This window comes from Silene latifolia, chromosome 4 (genome assembly GCF_048544455.1).
Source record: "Silene latifolia isolate original U9 population chromosome 4, ASM4854445v1, whole genome shotgun sequence".
In the NCBI taxonomy this organism is placed as follows: Eukaryota; Viridiplantae; Streptophyta; class Magnoliopsida; order Caryophyllales; family Caryophyllaceae; genus Silene; species Silene latifolia.
In genome coordinates, this window is record NC_133529.1 from 100,215,050 (window position 1) to 100,234,086 (window position 19,037).

A 19,037-nucleotide genomic window follows, 5' to 3' on the forward strand; every position below is an offset into this window, starting at 1 on the left:
TTGGGCTTCTCACATTTCATATTTGGACTTCATATAACTTAAGTGTTGGGTTACCATCATTTGTTTATTGGGCTTAATATGTCCCATTCTTTGGGTTTATCATTGTTTGCTTATTGGGCTTCTTATAGCTTATTTGTTGGACTCATAAATGAGTCACTTGAGTTGGTCACATTTTATCCCGTATATTCCATATAACGTACATTATTCATTATCACTTGTTATATTTTATTTAACCGGTATGTTAAATTATGAAATGAAATATTTATTAATATAATACAAGTATGAGATATTTATTATAAATAAGTACTTGTAAGAATCATATCCTTGATAATGTCTTGTATTGTTCTGTTGTGAGAGTCTTGGTCCTATCGGATACTAGAGGTGAGCTATAAGCCCTCTAGTTGCGATATGATCGTCGGGATTGATGTTCTCATCCATACTTATGCTGAGATGCAAGCCATAAGTATGAATGTGACATTAGTGATTCCGTGATATATGACATCCTATCGTGTTTATATTTGCATGATCATTCTTACTCTTATTGTGACTCAAGTGTGACGTTTTACATTGTGTGACGACTTGACATTCCTTATTTACCCTTTCGGACCCTTGGTTACGGTTAGGTGCCACGTTTCCGGATTTGGTTATCCTTCCGCCTCTTCGGACCTTGGGTCACGGTTAGGTGACATGGTTCCGATTTTGGGTTACTCGACCTTCGGTCACGGTTAGGTGTACCATGTTTCGAGTCTTGGATGCGGATGGGTCACCGCATGTCTAATCGGGTGTCGTCCATCCCGAGGGTTTGGCCAGGTTTAGACTAGGACCGTATTATGATCGTCGTCCTACCAAGAGGTTGGAGTCTAGGATGTAGTCTTGTGTGTGGTATCTCGGACATGCTTTAAAGGTAGCCTCTGAGCCGGATACTCCGTCTACACTTTGTGTTGGTCTTACACTTGTGAGTCGTGTCAATATGAGTTGGTTGACTTGGTTCTTCTACGCCCTTGATTGCATATTTATTCTAATATATCATGCATATTCCATTAAGAAAGTATTATGCCTATCTCATCATGATTATCAATTATATTCTCTTGTTTTTTATTGCTCATATATGATGCATGATTAATATGTTTAATTTAGTGGTTGTTTACTTGCATTTCGACATATTGTGGCTGGGAGAACCTTGAGTTACTCCTCACTGACTGTGGCGTTCATGTTTACATGATAGGTTGTGAAGATGCTTACATGGGGAAGACGTGTGGGCTAGAGAGAACTAAACTCTTGGACCTTAGTTTGCTAATTTATAAACCCTTATCTGTTTATTCGTGGGATATCTTTTCCCCGTTTTCTAGACTTGGGTTGTAATAACCTAACTTTGTCTATGGTTGTATTTGTTTCATTTCATTAGTGGCACCCGCGTGCTAATCTTTAACAAGTAATTTAAAAGTTTTTAAAATCTCATAAATTTCCGCTTTAATTTATTAGTTATATTTTACGCTTTATTGCGGGGTGTCACAGCTGATATCAGAGCATATGTTGCTCCCGACGCACATACGTGTACCCCAAATTTAAACTTGAACTTGACCTTGAATAATGAATGAGAGATGGGTAGAATTAAGGACCTAAGGTGGTAGTCTATAGTGTGTTTGCTCTTTGTTAGGTTCTAACATGTTTGTTGATTGCCATTTAATAATTGTTCTGCCCTCGGATCAATGACCGCGAGCTTACCTACGTAAAAATCAAGATTTGGTGCCTATTGCCGGGAATTGAAGAATTGTTCAACCTTTGAAGAATGCCTCTACTTCTATAAAGATATTTCTCGTCCTTGTGTACCATGCCTTATTCTTTACTCCTTAATGCTTATTTCTTCTTCTAAACTCTCTTTTCTTTTTCCTTAGGAGTTACCCTTGTACCCTCTTAACTTGTCCTTTGTTCCTTACTTATCCTCCTTTAACACCTATTTGATAGTACTCTTTCTTTTGAGAAATGTTGACCTTGGTTGGAAAATTGGACTTTTGAGGAGATTGTTGTGTTTGGCCCTTAACCCTGGTTTTGAGAGGTTGTGATGTTGGAAAGACTTAGGTAGTGTGATGAGACATACTTAGTGATTCTTATACCTAGTTCCTTGATAAAGTGAGTGTGCTTGTTTAGTGGAATTATTTGTGTCATCAAGTGTGAGTTGCATTTGTTACTAAGATTATAGAACTTGGCCTTGTTGATTATGTTTGGGATTTGAAAGCCTTGGGAAGTGTAGTGAGATGTGTCTTGGGATACTAGTGCTTAGTACTTGACATAGAATGGATGAAATTGAATGGTGGACTTGAGGATGTAGGGTTGACTAAGTAAGACGAGTTTGTGATTGGCTTTCGTAGTCGTTTGAGATGTGAGGGTTTGATAATGTATTTGTTACCATGAGATAAATGCTAATTGTGGGATTATTAGTTGTTCTAAGTGAGTTATCTTGATTACTACTTGAGGTATGATATGAGAGTGAGACTAAGCTACATTGTTGGAAAGTTTTAGCGCTTGTTTTAGTAGCTAGAAGAGATGATGGTATGGTTGACGCCAATGGTTAAGTCAAAGGACATATATAGTTTCAATTTATGGTGTTAGAATGAGAATATATGAGGTGGTAAAGTGTTGTTACAACTGAGATCTTGTTTCTTGGGAATTCGATGGTGAGTAAAGTTCTAGGATGTCGGATTTGAAAGAATATACCTTGGGGTGATGGTGACCATAATGGATTGGTGATGTGAATTGATATTAGTTGGCCCTTGATAGTCCTTCAGTTGAGAGAGACTTAGTATTGAGAAGTATTCGTTAGCCCTATAGTTTTATAAACCTTGAGGTTGTATTGAGTACTTGAGATGATGGGATGATGTTGTAGATGAGTGTACTTCTGCTTTTGGGAATCCGTAATAAGTAAAAGGATAGAAGGACACGAGATATTATTGATTTTTAAACTTGGGTGAGTATGCATCTTTCTCAAAAGAGTGTAGTAGAGTGGACTTTCATGAAAGGAGACTTTGGGTTGACATGTTACTACCTTGTTTTGAAATGAGAACCGTATGGAATAATTGAGGAACCCTTTCTGGGAATTTAGAGCTTGGTATTAGGATCTTTGATTAAGAACTTTACCATTTTGAGAAACCCATGGTTGACACTGGTTGGATATGAGTATAGTTTTGTTGAAAACTTTGACCTTGATCTCGTAGAAGTTGTTTGTAGATGTTTGAGGATTTGGAGTGGTGAGATGACATTTATAGTGGAGTACCTTGTTTCATGGAATAGCTTAGGATGACGTAACGTAAGTATTTTGAGGAAATCCTGGGGAGTGTTGTAGTCATAAGTTTTGTTGTTAGGAAGTTTTCAGAACCATTGATGTTGTTGTTTGAGATATGAGTACCTGGCGTTTCCTTGTTGCCTAATTTCCCTTTCTCCTTGATCATAAGCGTTACCGTTCATACCTCTCTTTCTCGCTTCATCTTGCTCCTCCCTTGAGTTTGGTACTCGTAACCTGTGAAACTCTATCTTTGACATCCTTGTTGACCTGACTTCAATTCTTGCCCTATGAAATTCAACATAGCTCTTTTGATTAGTTAAGTTTGAATCCTTTTAGCATACTTATATCTATGATGTCTAAGTTACTTTTCTTTTGTTCAATTTCTAAACTTTCAAGCTACCAGTTTTGATCCCTTGTTAAAAGTTTATATTACTTTTGCAAAACCTTACTTATTTTAAAATTTTGAAAATGAAAATTTGATTCAATTCCCTATTTGTTCGTTGAATATAAACTTATTTATCATGATTTTAATTGCTAAACCTGTGATTTCTTTAAATTTTATCCAATTTCATTTAACTTTGATCCATTTATGACTTCTTTGTCAAAGTTTGATGTTATCTTTTCACAAACTTAACTCCTTTTTTAGTTTAAACGTGAAACTTTTATTTTTATATTGGCGTTTGTAAAAGAAAAATTTGAATAGATTACCTTTTCTTTTGATTTTAACGTTGATCGGATGTTAAAACTCGTTATTAGAGACGTTTAGTAACTTGTTCTACGCTTGTCGGCGAATGATTTTTGTTTTACATCTGTCTTTGACTTGGAAAGTTAGTGTTCTTGTGTGCACGACAAGAGCAATTTCATTCCATGAATGAGACTTACACTTTTGAGAACTCTTCTGTAAATGCTTTTCAAAGCATTTTGATTTTTGATTTACACCAATGATTTACCTTTCGATCGGGTTCTGTCGGAAAATTTTATTTGAAAACTTTTGAAAGAATTTTAATTCTTACGATAAGTAACCTTTTAAATGTTTTGGTTACCGATTCCAAATTCCAGTTTTATTTTATTTAGCCTTTCATTTCTACTTTCAAGTTTCGAGGACGAAACTTTTTAAAAGGTGGGGTGATTGTAACACCCGCGAATTTCCCATTTTGACATTTAAAATTTATTAAACCGTTTGATTACTTTATTCTATATTTTTGAATTATTCAATTTAATTAATTTTATGTCAAACACGATTTTTATAAAAGTAATATATAAAAGCTCATTTTTATAAAAATACGTATTATTAAATTATATTCTTGAGGCATAATTTATATAAGAATAAATGTATTTATGTATTTTGATCGGACAATATTGGTGACAATAATAATAATAATTCCCGTCTTAATTTCCGTCTAGCTTAGACCGTCACATTTCCACTTGTGAGACTAATCTTTTCTCGACCTATCCTATATCGACAACACACTCACCTACCTCTTACACTCTACTTTTAAATATCTTACATATTATTATTATTATTATTATTATTATTATTATTATTATTATTATTATTATTATTATTATTATTATATATTATTATCTTTATTATTATATATTATTATTATGTACTATTATTATTATTATTATTATTATTGTTGTTGATTGATCAACCCGTCCCCACCCCCTCACTCATTCCTTCCTCTTCCTGCGGACAACAAACAAAAACAACAGCAGCAAACACAACAACCTTCCAACTCCATTTTTACGCGACATTCAACCCGAGATCCCGCCCTCATTTCTCGACCAAATTCGATTATTTTTGCACCATTAGCTTCCTCTTTCCTTCCTCATTCTTTTAAGGTAAGAAAGTTTCTGTTTTGACTTAATTTTCGAATGTGTCGTCTTATGACAACTCAGCTCCTTGACTCATACAACTCGCTTTTCCTCTTTTTAGTCGAAGACCCGAGAGCAGCTCGTACTTATGGACGTTTTTGCTCTAAAATTCGTGAGGTTATGAGGTAACGGTGATAGGTTACTCGACAAAGGTCGAAATTTCCGTCTTATGGGTCGTTTGTATGTTCTTTTTCTGTTAAAGATTGGTTCTTTACTTGTCTCATGAGTATGGTAATTTTCGTCTTAATTTTGGTGTTTGAAACGGATTGTCTTGGGTTCGAAATTCCGTCATGAACTGTGTTTTTCTTGAGCTCGGGTTATGGCTCACATGGGCCGTGTTTGTGGCTGGTTGGGTTCTGTCTTGAGACGGGTAGGGCAGTCATTCAAGTCGGTTGTTGAGTTGTTTTGTACTTAGAAACTTTCGTCTTAAACCCGTCGCAAATGGGGTCCTGGTTTAGCTCGACTTTGGTCTGTCTTTATGCGGGAAAATGGAGTCGTATGGGACATTTAGTGCTCTGTTTTGGGCAGGGACATGAGAGGCCATGTTGGGTGGTTCCATGTAGTTTAGTCGCCCGTCATTGGCTCGGTTTTATATGGGTCGTATGGGTTGTGGTTGGCTCGGTGTTGGGCAGAAGTTTAGAGCCTGCTCTTGGGTTGTTTTGGGGCGAGAAATGGGTGGTGTGAAGGGTAGTTGTGGGTAGTCGAATAGTGGCTGTTTTTGGGTTGGAATAACGGTGGTTATTGGTGTTTGTTGAGGCGGGTAAGGAGCTGCCCTTATGGCTCCCCCGAAATGTGGTGATAGGTGGTTTTGCCGCTAGTTTAGTTTGTTTGAAATTATTTAATTTCCGTCTCGTATTTTACATAGCGCAATCCGTTATTATCGTCACATATTTATTTCTTGGGCTCACTTGATTTAGTTGTTGGGTCCATTTGATTTATGTATTGGGCTCTTGAGTTTTATTTGTCGGGCTTACTACGAGTTATGGAATGGGCTTACTATATTCCTTGTTGGGCTTCTCACATTTCATATTTGGACTTCATATAACTTAAGTGTTGGGTTACCATAATTTGTTTATTGGGCTTAATACGTCCCATTCTTTGGGTTTATCATTGTTTGTTTATTGGGCTTCTTATAGCTTATTTGTTGGACTCATAAATGAGTCACTTGAGTTGGTCACATTTTATCCTGTATATTCCATATAACGTACATTATTCATTATCACTTGTTATATTTTATTTAACCGGCATGTTAAATTATGAAATGAAATATTTATTAATATAATACAAGTATGAGATATTTATTATAAATAAGTACTTGTAAGAGTCATATCCTTGATAATGTCTTGTATTGTTCTGTTGTGAGAGTCTTGGTCCTATCGGATACTAGAGGTGAGCTATAAGCCCTCTAGTTGCGATATGATCGTCGAGATTGATGTTCTCATCCGTACTTATGGTGAGATGCAAGTCATAAGTATGAATGTGACATTAGTGATTCCGTGATATATGACATTCTATCGTGTTTATATTCGCATGATCATTCTTACTCTTATTGTGACTCAAGTGTGACTACTTGATATTCCTTATTTACCCTTTCGGACCCTTGGTTACGGTTATGTGCCATGTTTCTGGATTGGGCTATCCTTCCGCCTCTTCGGACCTTAGGTCACGGTTAGGTGACATGGTTCCGATTTGGGGTTACTCGACCTTCGGTCACGGTTAGGTGTACCATGTTTCGAGTCTTGGATGCGGATGGGTCACCACATGTCGAATCGGGTGTCGTCCATCCTGAGAGTCTGGCTAGGTTTAGACTAGGACCGTATTATGATCGTCGTCCTACCAAGAGGTTGGAGTCTAGGACGTAGTCTTGTGTGTGGTATCTCGGACATGCTTTAAAGGTAGCCTCTGAGCCGGATACTCCGTCTACACTTTGTGTTGGTCTTACACTTGTGAGTCGTGTCAATATGAGTTCGTTGACTTGGTTGTTCTACGCCCTTGATTGCATATTTATTCTAATATATCATGCCTATTCCATTAAGAAAGTATTATGCCTATCTCATCATGATTATCAATTATATTCTCTTGTTTTTTATTGCTCATATATGATGCATGATTAATATGTTTAATTAAGTGGTTGTTTACTTGCATTTCGACATAATGTGGCTGAGAGAACCTTGAGTTACTCCCCACTGACTGTGGCGTTCATGTTTACATGAATGACAGGTTGTGAAGATGCTTACGTGGGGAAGACGTGTGGGCTAGCGAGAACTAAACCCTTGGACCTTAGTTTGCTAGTTTATAAACCTTTATCTGTTTATTCGTGGGATATCTTTTCTCCGTTTTCTAGACTTGGGTTGTAATAACCTAAATTTGTCTATGGTTGTATTTGTTTCATTTCATTAGTGGCACCCGCATGCTAATCTTTAACTAGTAATTTAAAAGTTTTTAAAATCTCATAAATTTCCGCTTTAATTTATTAGTTATATTTTCCGCTTTATCGCGGGGTGTCACAAATCTTCCCAGGCATTCTTTAATTTGCTATAATACTTGACAAGACTAGAATTATCCTGTGAAATTTGGCTTAAATCCTTTTTCAATTGATATATTTCAAGTCCATTAGTTTGGCCATATCGTTCCAGAATTTCACTCCACATTTCTTTAGCACTACCTGCATATTTCACAGTCTCAACAATGCTAGGTTCCATGGAATTTGTAATCTACCGTCTAACTAACAGATCACATCTATTCCAATGATGAAACTTTTTATCCTTCTTATCAGTTATCCTAAATGATCCATCAATGAATCCTTCGTTATTTTTAGTGAGCAAAGCCTGATAAACGTCTCGCTTCCATTGCAAGAAGTATGGAATAAAGGGTGTTAGTTAGAATATAAGTCGTTTAGGTTGTTAAACATAACCAACCAACAAACTCTAACTAACTAACTATAAATACTCCTTCTCCATGTATTCTGTAATTCACGTTTTCATAATATAAGTTATCACTTATCTCTCTCAAATACTTTCTTCCTTATTCTCTCTTACAATTGTTACCATGATCTAGATTGATCATATTTTATATGGTATAAGTGGTTTGATCCAAAATCACTTCCGCACAAAATTCTCAATTATACAAACATATTCATTGTTAAATCTTTGAATTTCTTCATCAATTTCATCAAATTCATCACAATTAATCATTACATACTTCAATCATGTCACAGCCTGACTCAAATTCACAGTCTGTTACTCAAGATTCTTTGTATTCTCCTCTTGATGATCCGTTTTGTTGGAATAAGTGTTCTCCGACAATAATGCGATCACAATTGTCGATCATAATGATCACATGTTTAAATCTCATTTTAAGAATACATGTGGGATGAGTATTGTATATGACATATTTTATGAGTATGTTGATTTTTAATATGTTAAAAATAAATTACAATTTCACATGTCAAGTAACATGTCACATATGTTACAATTGACAAATGACAAAATAAAATGGACCTCCTATTTTATGTCATATGTGCCGAAATTATGGAGGGAGTATAAGGTTTAAATTGTGTTGATTGTTTTAAGTGGAAAACACAATGATAAAAGCTAACTAGTAGCCATGCAACCCTATAGCTCTTGAGAAGGGCAACTTTTGCATGCATTGGGCTTAAAATACTCCCCCCCCCCCTCCAACCGGTTTTCAAGTGTGATGCCAAGAGTGTTTCCTCTACAATTATTCATTCACTCTTATCATAAAATTTCTAGTGTAAGAAATTATCATACTCTCTACAATTTGTGAAAATTCTAGAGAAATAAATTCACATAATCACTCCCTCTTGAACCGATTTTTCAAGAGAACAAAATTAATTTTTGTGTCATATTTTAAGTAAGACTAATATTGTTACTAGATCATAATAATATTGGTTATTAAGAGATTTCCTTGGGCATATGCTTTTGGGAGAGATTCTAAACTTGAATCTTGTTCATCCATTGTTGGAAAGCTCAAGAACTAACAAGAAGGAGATCTTGTTGGTGCCCATAAAACCGAAATCATATAGTAAGATTAATGATTTCTTCTCTACTTCTATTTTTGTTTGCATGCATAAGATTTGTAATTATTTTATGACTAAATAATTTCTCACATATATAAATATGTAAATTAATGAGATTAATAAATTCTAACAAGCGGTATCATGAGCCTTAGGTTGTTTGCATGCAAATCGGTTATTGTTTTTCCGACTTATAAGATTAACACACAAAACTTATAAATTTGTGTTTATTATGAAATATCACGAAATTTATTTGCATATTAAAGTTTCCGGTCCTAAAATGTATTTAGGATATTTTGGTTTATTTATGGATTTTATTGTTCATTTTATATAATAATGGCATTAAAATGTGATTTTTATGATAAAAATGTCATTTTTAGACTAAAAATAGCTAAACTTCAATTTTTTCAGTGGTTTTTGGATATGTTTTCACATATATTATCTACTGATGACCTGCAAATTTTCATAATAAAATAAGTTGTTATGCTCAAAATATGGATTTTTCAAGTTAAAATCGTATTTAAATGGTTAAATAGGTTAATATGAGTTATATTTCGAATATGGTCATAGAAATTTAGTATGTTGTCATATACAATTTTATAAGATGTGTGTAAAATATGTGGCTATAATGAAGTCTTTATGCATGATTTATGAATTTTTGATGAAAAATCACATAAATAGTGACTTTAATCAATAAAAAATGCTAAAACATACTTCATGACTAAGGAAAAATGTCACATGTTGAATTTTATCATATATTTCAGATATAAAAGTGAAAAGTTGGTAAAAATAATTTTTCTCATATCTTTATGGTCATAATTGTTAAAACCGATAAACCACAACATTATTTTTTCTCGATAAATTTTCGAAATTTTTAACCTAAGTTTTGAATATTATGAGTGTCATGGTATTTTTTTCCAGAATGTTCATGAGTTTAAATTTCAAATTTTGAAATTATTTGAAATTTTTATGATTTAATTTGAAGTTTATAGCATAATTTTGTACTTTTAGGTCCATTTATGAACAATATTAAGAAATCAAGGTTAATTATTGTCAAAATGTTAGTGGAGACTAATTTTGAGTCCTAAGATGGTTAGGGTAATTAAATTGTACATAAATATGATTTTATGTAATTATTGGGATTTTTAAAAGGTTAAATCACGCAAATCCGTAAAAACCGATTAATATGCGATATTGGCTCCTTAAAGGCGATTTAACATAAAATTGGGCATGTTCATACATATTATAATGCTGCATTTTATTTATGATTGTCATATTTTAATTTTATGTAATTTTTGAATTATGTAATTTTACTTAGTATGGCCTTAGTTTTTTAATTGATATTACCCGAAATGTATGGGAATATCGATTTGGTTGTAATTTATTGTGATCTCGTATCACCGTTTTGTAATTTAATAGATTTATTTTATTTTAATTACAAATGTATAATAGGAAATTATGTAATTTATTATGTAATTTATTTATTCCGGAGTTCCTTGAAGACGGTGCCACTCGAGAAGGCGATCCATCAAAGAATGTTGCCTTGAAATGCGTGCCAAGACCGAAGTACAAGGGACCAAAGGAGTTGGTTTCCGAATTTGTAAAATAGTTTATTAGATTTACTATTTTAGGAAGGCCATACTAGGATTTTATTTTTATGCTTTGCATTTTATTTATATGATGCATGCATCGCTAAATCGCTATAACACATGCATTATCATTTTTATCGAGTTTATCGACCGTGTCAATTACAATTATCGTAGTTCACCGCTTTAGTTTACTTAAAACGTGATAGATAATAAATTGACATGACCTCTCGTAAAAATTAACAATTGAGACTTAGCCTTACCAAAAAGTAGAAACCATGAAAACCTATTTCGTGAGGGAGTGCACTCGGCCACACCGGGGTACAAACCTTGTTACGTAGGGGAAGTGGATGATAAATGTCTATCTACCGAATTTATGTTAATAAAGGGTATTTCGGTACACCGTGCCCTAAGTTAATATGAATTTGGATCATGGATACATTTATTCGAAATTTGGATTGAGCTCAACGGAAGTATTCGTGACCGTAGTCGCATGTGTTCCGGGCTAAAGATAAATATTAATGTAATTTTATCGACCAAGAGTTCTAAAAGTAGAATCGATTAAAAAGTTAATCCACCGAGTTATATTGATAAGGGATTTATCGGCCACACCGTGCCCAAGTTAATATGAATTTGGATCTTGGAATCATTTATCATAGTTGGGTAGAGGTCACTATGTAAATGCTTTACTTGTTATTTACTAGTATTAATAAAACGATAAATGTTAAAGTTTTCCACTATTCCGTTATCATATTGTTCTATTTCTTTACCACAATTCATATACGATATAATTTCGATTTTTGATTCAAATCTCCATTAAAACATCGTAACTAAAGGCAAATATGAATTTGATTCTAAAACCTCATATGAACCATTGCTAAGGATCTCCTGTGAAGAGTATAGATAAAAGTTATTCGTGATCAAAAGGGTTTTTGATTCTTGACTAACATATCTATTTACAATAAATTGTTTCTCATATGCTTAATTGAGTTAAGTACTTTGAAACGTTACATCATTTTGGCAACTAGATTTGTTTGAAATAAAAATTGACCAAAATACCGCAACCACTTCAATGAAAGTTTTAAGACTAAACAAACGAATGAAGAGTAGTCTTCATGAATTTCAATTTTGCTTCTCTTAGTAAAGACTCATTGAAATGAGTGGGAGCATTCTCTTAAACCGTTAAGAAAAGGATAAGGTTTTAAAGAAGTAAAATTAGAATGGAATTGATACAAGGTAATGTTGAAAGTAACGTTATTGAGAATAACAATACTAAAACTATCAATCCCCACCGATATAGTTTCCATTGTCTAAATTGTTGGACGCTAGAAAGAAAACTACCCCAAATTATTGAAGAATCAACAAGTTAGTTGTGGGACATCTAATGGCACCTTCTTCTTTAAATGTTTATTTGATTGACATAAATTTTGCTAGCACTACTTCGTCAATATTAGAAACCGGTGGTGGTTTTCATCATTGTACTTGATACATAGGATGATTAGAATATAACGACTAACAACAATGATGTTGAGAGATAGAGTCATTGTGTAATCAATCTAGTTTTGGGTTTATAGTTGTACTTAATTATGACTATTAAGTGCATAAACTCTAAATAAGAATATAAACTTGTTAAGATACAAAGAGGTTTCACTTTTGTGACCCTATACACCACGATTTGATGTATGGCTAGCCCATTATCAAGGTGATTATATTCTAAACCAAACTAGAATGATATATCATGAAGATGATACAAGACTCAAGTTGGTAACCCAAAATTAAACCTTAGATTCTGGAATGATGAACGCAAAGAGTTATCGAGTATTCTTGAAACCATTAGATCTTATGGTATATGCGTATCTTGTATTCAGAGCAAGATGTCTCGTGCCTTTTTGGTTGAAAAGGAGATCGAGGTTGTAAATCATTGATCCAAAATAGGTTGATCATTTTCTTTTACCAGCGATTTAAGTTGACGCTAATGTGTTCACTTAATAAGGTAAATAGAGAAATCTTTGAAGAAGTTCAAAGAGTTCAAAGAATCACGATTTTGTCGCGATGGGATTATCAAAGTGAAGACTTTGATATAAGCCAAAGGAAATGTGATATAGTATCACAAATTAATCTCTCTTAGCACGCATTATGAGATAATGTGTGGTTGGATAAGAAATCAAACGCTATTCGATATGGTTTGGACTTCAATCAAGTTACTTTGAGTTACTTGATCCTTTTGGGGATTTTATCATTTTGTCTAAATTATTTTTCCACTAAATTTAAAACGAATCATATGAGATATGAAATGGTAGGGTACCATGTTTGTAAGTTTTCAAAAGAAACAAATGCTCTTTTTTCCTTACTATAATCACGAGTACAACGGGATTGTGGCTCATAAAGTTGTCTTTCTAGAATACAAGTTTATTTCTAGAAGACAGAGTGGGAGAAATTATTCAAGAGCCACAAAGAATGTTATGTCGCAAGAAACTGGTCTTTCTTGGCTACATGAGATGTTTTGTGTAAGGCGTTGTTTCTTCAAAACCTAAGAGGTTAAAGTCATCACTTGTTAAAGGTGATGAATTAGTGCTACTTTTAGAAAGTAAAGAGCTTATAACTTACAAAGAAATTGTTTGATTCAAGTTGATTACTTCTGGAAAGTAATGAACATATGACTTACATGAGAGTGTTTAAGTCACAACTCAATACAAGGTTTAGAGCCATGAAAATCCGAAATAAATTCCAAGTGAATTGTTAGATATCAAAGCTTGATTGGTAGCAAAGGGTTTTGCAATAGTTGAAATTCTTAAGTCTATTTGGATCTTCTTAGGGATTGTATTTCATTATGATGAGATATATAGCGAGTGAATCTAAAACCCACTTCTTCAATTAGAAGGAATGTATTCAATACATATCTTGAGTTTTGTAGATTCTTGCAATCCTAAGATAATGTGAAACTTAAGAGAAGGTCTTAAGTAGGACATCAATGAGTTGGAATCAATGTTTTGATCATATTATAAAACTTTTCTCGATAAGTCGAGAAGTTGTGTTTATACATGGAGTTTAGTGGGAGTTACGGAAATTTTAATTAGTCTTATATGTGGATGACATATTGATCATTGGGAATGATTTGAGACTGTTGGAGTATTATAATACATCTTTAATATCCGGATTTATGGAGATAAATCTACATGATATTAGCGTCAAATAAGGAGTCTTATGTTGATAAGATTCATGACTAGTTCAATCGAGTTGAACATATTTGATTGATTCCATTTCTTCCGCTGCCGAATTAATTAAATAGGAAATGATGTATAACACTTCATATAGTTTGAATATGATGAATTGTTTCAAATCGAATTTAAGTAATCTTTACCAAGTAAGCCATAAAGATTACTCTTAAGTGCTTGCAGAAGCATTAAGGAAGTAAAGCAAAGTGTTTTGATGCAATTTTGTGTAAGGGTGTTACACAAATGACAATTGACAATTGAGATTGCGCATGATTTCCGACAAAACCATAATCAAAACACATTAGGATGGTTAAGGAACTATTGTGGCTATGTTATTTAAGAAATAGATTTTCTAGAATCCTTCTCGGCAATAAAGAACAATGAGAAATATTTACAACGGAAATTGAGTACACTTGCAATCATGGGATGTGCAAGAAGGATGAGTCCCGCACACTATGAAAACAGTGGGAGCTATTCTAAGGCTAGAAGGCCTATGTCTTGATTGGATCTCGACACGTACTCAAAAAGTTTTGTAATGCAAATATATACATTACAAAGGAAAACGAGTATATAGTAAGGTTGAGTAAGGTACAAGAAGTTGATAAAACCTACTAACCAAAGCCTTCTCATAGGCTTAACATGATGAGTCATGTCATTTCAATTAAATTGAGATGAACAACTACATTCAAAATCAAACTGGATTATAGAATATGAAGTAGTAATCAGGCATTGACTATTCATATGTGATAATCGCATTTGTCATTCGAGTTTTACTTTAAAACTCTTTTATCATACTTTGTTACATCCAAACGGGTTGTATGATGATATTGAACCCCGTTAAAATGAACCCGGATTAACATAGTATTCGCCCATAGTCACTTGTATGAGGTGACGTCTCGAAGTGACTAGAGTGTGATACGATTGATGGCAAGTTCAGTGCCATAACGTCATGTGAGATGACTAGTCGATCACATAGGCAGACTGTTAGGAACACTTTGTCGGGCCTTATGACCGCTTATAGAGTTCTGCCAAATTTATATAGTCTGGTCGTGGCGAGAGCTACTATAGTATTCTAATGAGTCGATTCTTTTGACTAAAGACTGTTCGCCTAAGGTGGCACAGTTTCAGATTAACTTTGATTTGTGTTACTACGACCTTCGTAAATGGGGTCAAATGGGCATATTTTGGGTTATGATGGCTGTGGCTAGTCGAAGGGAATAAGTGCGATAGGAATTGTCCACCCCCTTGTTAGGGTTAAAACAATATCTCAGGGCCACTCGAGGAGTAATGAACTAGAAATGCGTGGCCACGCTCGGAAAGTATCTATGGTAGATAATTCAGGTCAATCAGTTATTCTCCAGATCGAGGAAACCACTCTCGATATGATCACTTGCAAGTACGACCTGAAAGACACCTTGCATTGAGTGGGAGATAGTAATAGGACAAGAGAATTGGTGATGCACACTTGTCGAGGACAAGTGGGAGATTGTTGGAATAAGTGTCTTCCGACAATAATGCGATTACAACTGTCGTTCATAATGATCACACGTTTAAATATCATTTTAAGAATACTCGTGGGATGTAATATTTTACAGTCAACTGGTCTACACATATCGGTAATGATTGGCTGACTAGAGTTTGACATTACTGTCGTGCGACGGTGGTGATCAGTTGGTCCCCTTAAGTCATACCTATAGGAAAATACTCTTAATTGATTATTTAATTAATCGTATGCCGATACGAGTTAATTAAATTACTTAAAATTGACGGATGATTTGTGAGTAAGATTAACGTATCTTATTATAATTCGATTAAATTGGATACGGTCTAAGTAATCGAATTGTTTTATTACTTAGATAAAATTATTGTTTACGAAACAATTGAAATTGAAATTGAGTGAATAATTTATTATAAATACAAGACGTTGTAATTTATAATTTGATAAACCGTTTTGGTACAAGTAATTACGAATTACTAGTCGATATTGTATATGACATATTTTATGAGTATGTTGATTTTTAATATGTTAAAAATAAATTACAATTTCACATGTCAAGTAACATGTCGCATATGTTACAATTGACAAATGACAAAATAAAATGGACCTCCTATTTTATGTCATATGTGCCGAAATTATGGAGGGAGTATAAGGTTTAAATTGTGTTGATTGTTTTAAGTGGAAAACACAATGATAAAAGCTAACTAGTAGCCATGCAACCCTATAACTCTTGAGAAGGGCAACTTTTGCATGCATTGGGCTTAAAATACCCCCCCCCCCCCCCTCCAACCGGTTTTCAAGTGTGATGCCAAGAGTGTTTCCTCTACAATTATTCATTCACTCTTATCATAAAATTTCTAGTGTAAGAAATTATCATACTCTCTACAATTTGTGAAAATTCTAAAGAAATAAACTCACATAATCACTCCCTCTTGAACCGATTTTTCAAGAGAACAAAATTAATTTTTGTGTCATATTTTAAGTAAGACTAATATTGTTACTAGATCATAATAATATTGGTTATTAAGAGATTTCTTTGGGTATATGCTTTTGGGAAAGATTCTAAACTTGAATCTTGTTCATCCATTGTTGGAAAGCTCAAGAACTAACAAGAAGGAGATCTTGTTGGTGCCCATAAAACCGAAATCATATAGTAAGATTAATGATTTCTTCTCTACTTCTATTTTTGTTTGCATGCATAAGATTTGTAATTATTTTATGACTAAATAATTTCTCACATATATGAATATGTAAATTAATGAGATTAATAAATTCTAACACGTTTTTCTTATCTCCGTATGATCAACCTGGGTTGAGGCTTTCTGAAACTTTGTTTGATGGCTCCAACTTCCGACAATGGCAGCGTGAGATCATTCAGACGCTTCTCTCAAAGAACAAGATTGGTTTTATTTTTGGCGAATGTTCTATTCCTGATAAAGCTGATAAAAGGTATAATGCTTGGATTCATTGTGATATATTTGTTTCTCGATGGATTAAAAAATCTATGATCAAAAGTTTGCAAGATAGTTTTCAGTATACACAATCATCTAAGCATCTCTGGTCAGAATTAGTTGAGCGTTTTGGTCAGTTGAATGTGCTTGAACTGTATGAATTAAAGAAAGAACTTGTAAATGTTAAACAAGAAAATGCATCTTTATTGGATTATTATAGAAAAATCAAGGGACTTTGGGGAAATATAGATCTTATGGACCCATTGCCTCAATGTACTTGTGGAGTCATGCTTAAATGCACCTGTCACATGTTAAAACGGATGATAGAAAGGGAGACACAGTCAAAATTAATCCAGTTATTAATGGAATTACATGCTGGATATGAACAAGTACAGTCTTCCTTGTTATCCATGGATCCTCTTCCTCCCATTAATAGAGCTTTAGGGGTCTTACAAAAGATTGAGCGGCAAAAGACTATTAATGACAGTAATGGTTCTGTTAGCCTTGAAATTGTTGCTTATGCTGCCAAGAAAAGGTTTGCTAATCATAATTCTGCTGAGGACAATAAAAAAGGCAAGCGTTCTAAGGACATTAATTGCTCACTGTTGTTCCGGGACAAAGAAACTGTTGTTCCCGGACAATGAGCACTACCGTTGTTCCGGATGTTTGTCGCTTCTTGTGCTCAGTGTGGTAAAAATAATCATAAGACTGAAGATTGTTATCAACTTCAGACCTGCTTATTTTGTGACATTAAAGGGCATATCATTGAACATTGCTACAAGTTCAAGGCTTGGAAGGCTAAACAAGCAAAGAAGGCTGCTAATTCAGCTGAAATTGTTCCTTCTGCCAGTCACACTACTAGAAATACTGTAGAGGCCAGTTATAATCAGGATGCTGAGTATGCTCCCTCATCTCGTGGTCTTATGTCTCGAATCTTTCGCTCCTTACGTTAATCCTTTTTATCCTACATCTTTTGGTTATGCTCCACCAGTGAACTATTTTCAAGGGACATCAACCATTCTAAATTTTGTTCCTACTCAGAATGCATCCACTTATGCTGGGATTCGGAATGCTACAGCATCTGCTGAGACTCCTCAGGCCTCTTCTGTTGCACCAGATGTAGTGCAGGGCATTGTGGATTTTGTTACTTCCAAGGTTCTGCAAGCTTTATCTGATAAATCTAATTCTTCTCATTCTTGTGATCCTAACTCTTAAGCTTATAGCCATTTTGCAGGTATTTCTTCTGCTTACTCTTTTATCAGTAGAGTTGTTTCATGCTATAAGGAATGGGTTATTGACACTGGTGCCACTGATCATATGACTTCAGATGCTTCCCTTTTGTGTAATATTGTCAATTTGTCCTATCCATTGCTTGTTACCTTACCTGATGGCACAGTAAAACAAGTTTTCAAAACTGGCACAGTTTATTTAACCAGTAATATTACTTTGTCTGATGTCTTGTTAATCCCTGATTTCCAGCCTAATTTGTTATCTGTTGGAAAGCTTATTTCAAGATCCCACTTAGTTGTTACTTTTCTAAGAGATATTTGTCTATTTCAGGACCTTTCAAGTAAAAGAACAATTGCTCTGGGTAACAGATCAGGAGATTTATACACTATTAGAGTACCTGTTTTTCAAAAAGTTTGTAATAATTCTAGCCTGAGTTCATTCAGTTCTGCTAAACAACTAAATGTAGCTATTTTTCATTCTAGGCTTGGACATCCATCTGTTGAAAAGTTGAAGCATGTAAATCCTGTTGTAATGCAAGGTGTTAATAAAATGGTTTGTGAAACATGTGTTTTGGCTAAACATCATTCTTTACCTTTCTATAGAAGTCTTTCCCATGCTAAGCAATGTTTTGATCTTGTTCACATGGACTTATGGGGGCCATATAGAACCCCTGATAGGACTGGTGCTCAGTCTTTTTTTACTATCCTTGATGATTACTCCAGGAGTACCTGGAATTTTTTGTTACAGCATAAAACTCAGGTTCCTGAGTTAATTCAGAATTTTATAAATTTGATAGAGAATCAATTTAGTAGAAGGGTTAAAGTTATACGGTCTGATAATGGCACTGAATTCTTTCAATCCAA

General features: G+C 34.1%; 1 protein-coding gene across 1 annotated transcript; it reads left to right on the forward strand.

The window, feature by feature from the left end:
- Positions 1-16,751: 16,751 nt before the first annotated feature.
- Positions 16,752-17,588, forward strand: LOC141651820 (uncharacterized). Its single transcript, XM_074459514.1, has one exon. It carries the CDS (start codon positions 16,752-16,754, stop codon positions 17,586-17,588), a length of 837 nt encoding a protein of 278 aa, XP_074315615.1.
- The last annotated feature ends 1,449 nt before the right edge of the window (positions 17,589-19,037 follow it).

What these genes read in the sequence shown, in the direction of transcription:
- LOC141651820 (XM_074459514.1), top strand. Translation starts at nt 16,752, where the DNA reads ATGAGATTAATAAATTCTAACACGTTTTTCTTATCTCCGTATGATCAA.